The sequence below is a fragment of the Geospiza fortis genome, unplaced genomic scaffold (assembly GCF_000277835.1).
Source record: "Geospiza fortis unplaced genomic scaffold, GeoFor_1.0 scaffold23, whole genome shotgun sequence".
NCBI classification, from domain to species: Eukaryota; Metazoa; Chordata; class Aves; order Passeriformes; family Thraupidae; genus Geospiza; species Geospiza fortis.
Window position 1 is genome coordinate 8,159,789 of NW_005054303.1, and position 6,000 is coordinate 8,165,788.

At 38.5% G+C, this 6,000-nt stretch overlaps 1 protein-coding gene across 1 annotated transcript in view; it reads left to right on the forward strand.

Moving 5' to 3' along the window:
* The window catches only part of LOC102038614 (adenylosuccinate synthetase isozyme 1-like), a 53,951-nt gene extending 48,351 nt beyond the window's left edge, over positions 1-5,600 (forward strand). Inside the window, exons 22-23 of the mRNA XM_031066191.1 lie at positions 729-878; positions 2,294-5,600. Of these exons, the coding sequence (XP_030922051.1) occupies positions 729-878; positions 2,294-2,346 (203 nt within the window). The 3' untranslated portion in view covers positions 2,347-5,600. The remainder of the gene's footprint in view (positions 1-728; positions 879-2,293) is intronic.
* Positions 5,601-6,000: the final 400 nt, after the last annotated feature.

Below are 6,000 nucleotides of genomic sequence, written 5' to 3' on the forward strand. Positions count from 1 at the left end.
TTTATTAAGCTTTATTAACAACAACAACACTGTGGTTAATAAAAATATATATTGCCCCCTCAATAATGATTCACTTTTTAGATGTAATGATACATAATTTTTTTACGTTAATGATGTTTTCAAGATATGTGTAACAGTCTCTGCCAAGAAAAGGGGTTTGTTCTCTGGAGCTATGGGGGATTCCAGAGCCACAGGGTGGATTGACAGCAGCCAGATTTCCCACCACTCTTGGTGGTTCCTGGCTGTGGACATAATGAGAATTCCAGTGGGGAAAAGCTCGTAGACATCAGAGTTTTTCAAAGACTGATTTAACCTTGTTCTGTAAAGATGAAACTTTCTGAGACAGTAATGCCTTTTCTGCTGTTTTATTCTATGCAAATCTGAACCAAAAAGTGGAAGTACTGTAAACCTCAAAAAAATCTTATTTCCTCAAAAATAAAACTGTAGTGTTGTTGACTCCATGTTGACAGCACAGAGTACATTCTACAGTTTTTGGAAGAGGAAACTGCATGCCTGGATCCTCTTGAGTCAGATTCATCTTCCTAAGTATCAGAATTTAACCTCAATTAAGAATAAAGGAATGAATGATTGAATAAACCACTAAAAATACTATTTCCTCATCTATCAGAATTTTGCTGTCAAAGGACTTTATTGGTCAAGAGCCATAGGTCTGTTCTCTTCAGGCAGAGCACCCAAAATCAGATGTGACAAAAGTTGTTCTTCCACAGCTAACCAGGAGATACTACAGAAGGTAGAAGTAGAGTATGAAACAATGCCTGGGTGGAAAGCTGACACAACTGGAGCACGAAAATGGGAGGACCTCCCCCCCAAGGCCCAGAATTACATCCGCTGTGTGGAAAACCACGTTGGTGTGCCAGGTATGTTCCTTTGTAGGTGTCCGTATGAGAACGCCACAGCAGATAGACACAGCTCTGTGAAAGTGCACGATTTGGTAGTTTTGATTCAGTTTATTTGGGCAGGAGGGAATGAAAGGACCAGTGGTTGGGCTGATGGGGGTAAATGACAGCTTGCCAAGAAGCAGCTGTGGTTTTCAGCAGGCAGGTCTGCAGCGCTGCAGAGAGCTCCAAGCTGCTGCTGGCAAGGATTTAACCAGAGGAAATATAAACATGTGTTTTTCTTGGCAAATGGCCACCTTCTGTCAGTGAAAACTTAGGGCTCTGTGCACTGTGCTTCTGTGTGTAGTTAAGTAGACGTCCTCATCTCCCCCTTTCTCTCTGCATCCTGCACTGCATCCCTGTTTGAACTTAGATGTCTTTGTTTTGGTTTTTTTCCATTCTTACTCATACAAGGAATTGTGTTGCATAACAGGTACAAGATTGCTTAGCCCAGTTCTTCCACTTTGGAAAAATGAGAATCTTAACATCAATCTGCAAAGGTCAAGCCACCCAGTTTTCTTCAAATCTAACTGCTAGAGCTCTCGATGTGCCAAGAGCTAGGTGTGGCATGAATGGTGGCATTTGCAAGAGAATTTCCACAGTAACAAGCTTAGACAGCTGGCATGTGTGCTTTTGTTTCCCATAAAGCACCTCAAAGGTCACATCAGTGGAGTACAGGCTGGTTACAGCCATGGCAATTCCTGTATCAGTCACAGGTCAGGAAACATCTGATAGCAGAGACTGAAACTCAGAGAATGGCCTGTGTGTGGTCAAGGACACACAAGGGATGTGTAAATACAGCTCCTCTTACCTTTATTCCTCTGGTTTGCTGTGCAAAGTCAGGATGCCTTGCTAGGTTTGATGGCTAAAGGAGACCTACCCACAGTCAATTCTATAGCAACCATGGGCAATAAAACTGCAGTGGAACAGCTACAGTGTGGAATTTGGGTGACTGCTCACGCTGGATAATGTTTATAGTTAGAGCTTACATTTAAAAATATTACAGTATGTAGGGATCACTATCTCGGGTTCCACATAATGCAGACTTCAGAGTCTGGCACAGCTCTGGCTTCCTCTCTGCAGGGATGTAGCTAAACATCCTGTCACTCGAAACAATTGCACTTAAACCTGAAACAAACATTCCTGACCTTCTATTAGGCCTTCTATCTGCAATGCTTTGTGTTTATGGTATCATTATTTCATGCTTTCAGACTTCAGTATACTGCACTTTTAGTCCAGTAGTGCAGCTGGAGTAGAGGGATTTTTGACAATGAAACTTCCTCCCTAAAACTGATCAGTCTGTAGTGAAACATGATGAAAGGTGAAAATTATTCCAGTTCATTGATTATAGTGTTTACTCTCAGTAATTGTTCTAACAGATGTGTTTTCCTCCCTAGTTAAATGGGTTGGAGTTGGGAAATCAAGAGAGTCGATGATCCAGCTGTTTTAAACAAATGAAGAACTTCAGTGATGAGAAGCACAACTTGGCGTTCATCGGTTCCTTACTGCTTCCTCTTGAAATGGAAATGCTATTTAAAACAAACAAATTCTTCTAGGAATTAAATAGAAAAAACATATATTCTGTATTGTAACATTTTATTTGAGTTCTCAGTAAATTCAGTGTAAAATCTCCTTGGTGTCCATCATCAAAAAAGTCAAAAAAAGTACTCCTAACAAAATAGGGAAATCATTTTTTTTCAATTGATCCATGTTACTATTTGAAAGTACTTTACACCTATATAGTATTTCTCCTTGCTGAAACCAGTATCAAGCCTCTTGAACTAATTATTGGGTAACTTTAGAATTATGAAGCTTGGATTTTTTCTTCATGCGTTAAAATATCTGTGTATCTGTGTTGGCAGTACTACAACAGACACCATGCACTGAAATTGGTTGAATTGTAAAGATTTTCAGTTTATAAAATACAGCAAAGTTAGGTGAGTATTTTTGACTGCACAAAGCAAGGCAAACACAATTATGTGTAATTTTTATATAATGTTTTTTCATAGCCTACTAAAATGAATGGAGAGCAGCTAAAATGTAAAATGTATTTATCACAAAGCCTATTCAAGTAACTGAGATAACATCTGTAAAGGGGCCAAACTGGAGAAATCTGACCCGTTTAATAATTCTTTGAACTATTCTGAGTACTAACAGGCTGGAGACTGTCAGGTGTGTGGCCTCCCTTTTATGCAGAAGGAGAAGGAATGAGGGAAGGTGGAAGGAGGAGAGTCCTCAGGGTACAAAACACATGAGGAGAGTGGAACTGAGACAGCACACTGCATTTTCTCCACAAACCTGGGACATTTCTTCCTGCTAGCCCTGTGGTTGAAGTTTTCCAAGTTCTACTGTGGTACTCTGTTGAGGAACTTGGGACTTGTGGCTCTGTAAGGCACTTGCTTCCACAGCTCATAGGTTTCCAAGAATAAATCAATGCATGACTCAATGATGACTGCTGCAGTATTTACACTCCTCACACAATTTGACCTTCCTCAGCAAAATGTAATGCCTATTTATAGAAGGGGATGACACATGGCAGCCAGGGTTGGGACATGTAGAAGCTGTGGAGAGGTCCCAGAATCTTCAAGAATGTACTTGGACTTTATTGTGGATCTTCTAATTTGTAATGGTTATGCATCAAGAGCTCTCAAAAAAGGCCTATCTCTTGTAGAGGAACAAGATCATTCTATAGACTGTTATTCCCTAACTGCAAAATTCTCCAAGTAGATGTTCCTTTTTTATATATGTCTCAGAGAGCTATAACAATATTTTTGTGTCATTCCCATGGGTTGTAGAAATGGCATCACATCCTCAGTGGTGCCTTTATGCGATGTGTAAAAACAGCCCTTTTCTGACATGGTAACTCCAAGGGTACAAAACAATGACACTTGGCATTAGAAATGGGGGGAAAAGGAAAACCTGTCAGGAGGAGGTTGTGCCATACTCATCCCCTTTGTCTCATCTCACTCAGTATCAAATAGCAAATAATGTTCAAAGCCATTTCTGTCAAAAAACACTTTTAAAAGTACAAGTGCAAAGGACTAAATTCAACTGTTTATGGATGTTTTGCTGCTTGTAATGCAGAATTTCTTACACCATCCAGCTCTGGTGCAGTGTCTCCATGCCCCAGGTCATTATAGAGTCTGGCTTAATGCACAAGCAAATACCTTTTTTCTCTTAAAAAAACCAACAAAAAAGATCCCAAAGCTGTGAATCATACTTCTGTTTTAACTCCTTTGTCCATCTTTGACAAATCGTTTAATCTCACTGCTGCTGGTTTTGCAATCTGTAAAATTGCAATCAGTAATACATCCTCACCTCTTCAACATTGCCTTTTGGAGTTCCCTGGGTCAAGCCCTGCAGTTCTTGATCTGAATTGAGGAGGAAGCTCTCCCCATCATAGTTATAGCTGTTCTGACGAAAGACCAATGAGATTTCCGACCTTATTTAATGTTTGCAAAGCGCTTCTGAAAGGTGCTTGGTAAGTGCTAATTATCACAAGCACTGTGAAGTGTGCCTCATTCATATGAGGTACTTTAAGCATAAAGATGATTGGAGATACAGTAATTAAGTTTTGTTTTCACATGGCTTGACCCTGTGACATTTGCCTTCTGAATGATCTAGAGCTGTTCCTTTTCTTAGCCCCATCTTCCTCCGTGCATTTGTGGTGGGAGGTGGCCACTATATTTAAACTTTGGTTGATTTATAGGCAAAGTCCACAGTGACTAACAAGGCACTTGGTGTGCTGAATAACTGGATTAAATGGTCAACTCTAAGCTGAGTATTTGACATATTGGAGACAATAGCTTTTACAGCATGATTTTCACAGGATTACTTTCCATCCAATCTTTTTATTTTCCATTTTTCCATTAAGTATCCATTACATCCACATGGCTTGTCCTTGCTTTCAAGGATTCATCAAAAAACCCAGTGATGTTGTCAGTGAGCATGATGTAACAGGCAATTATCCCATGACTTACTCTGTTACCATAAAAATAATATCATGCATTTCATTTCATAGCATGGATATTTTAAATAAAAGTTCTACTCCTATTAAATTTTACATGTGCTGTCATTGAGTTAAATGTGAATAAGTTCAGGCTTTTATGAAAAAGCTATTTAATCTACTGAGAGACACAGTGCTTAATAGGAACATTTTAACATAAATTTCCTTTAATTTTGGCTGTTTTCCATGTATGTTATTTTGTATTGTTTGGAATTTCATTTAATAACAATCACTGTGATGAATTTAACTACTTCTTTCTCCCCAGCCAAATTCAATAATAATGGATAAAATTGGCTGATGCATCATCCTGTTTGATATCTGGATGGAAGAATAAGGGAAAGCTTTTACTGAAAAGCCGTAATTTGTGGTAAAGATTACAGTTTTTTAAAATAGCAGTTACAGATTCACTCCTGCACAGTAATGTTTTTGAGATATTTTCTGACACTTACAATATGGCCTTCCTAGTGAGATTTACACTTCCTAACACATTCAGGATAGGATTTTGAAGCTTTTGTATTTGGCTATATATGGTCTTACAGTTCTGGCATAATGCACTTTATAACAGGAAAGAAAATGAAGCATTTCCATAGTAATGTGCAATCTATACTTACACCTTATGCAGATTTTTTCAAATGATTTTTGATCCACACCTGTTTATTTTGTCCTTGAAGATGTATTAAAACAGATTTGAAGTAACAGTTTTGGTCTCCATTCCTCTTATTTTTTAACAAAATATACTTCATACAAAACCTGATTTAATATTTCATGAATTTTAGAAAATAAGTAGCAGTATTAGTGAATGAAGGTATGTTTTCTCTCAGATTTTCAGTGTTTGGACTTTTTTCACAAATTCCACAAATTTTGTCTCCCTCTCCCATTTACAGACTGAGCAGGGATCTACCTTTACCGCTGGGATTCGTGGTTAGTCATCTTTAGTTAGCTCACCTGAGTGACCAATGGTTTTATAAGGAAAAATACACTTTTTAAGTGATGCAGAAACTCTTGCAATAGAAGTTGGTTCAGAACAACTGATGGGAACTCCATGAAACCCTTTATCAGCAACACTGAGAGAAAGCAAAGGTCGATACTGGCTCAGAT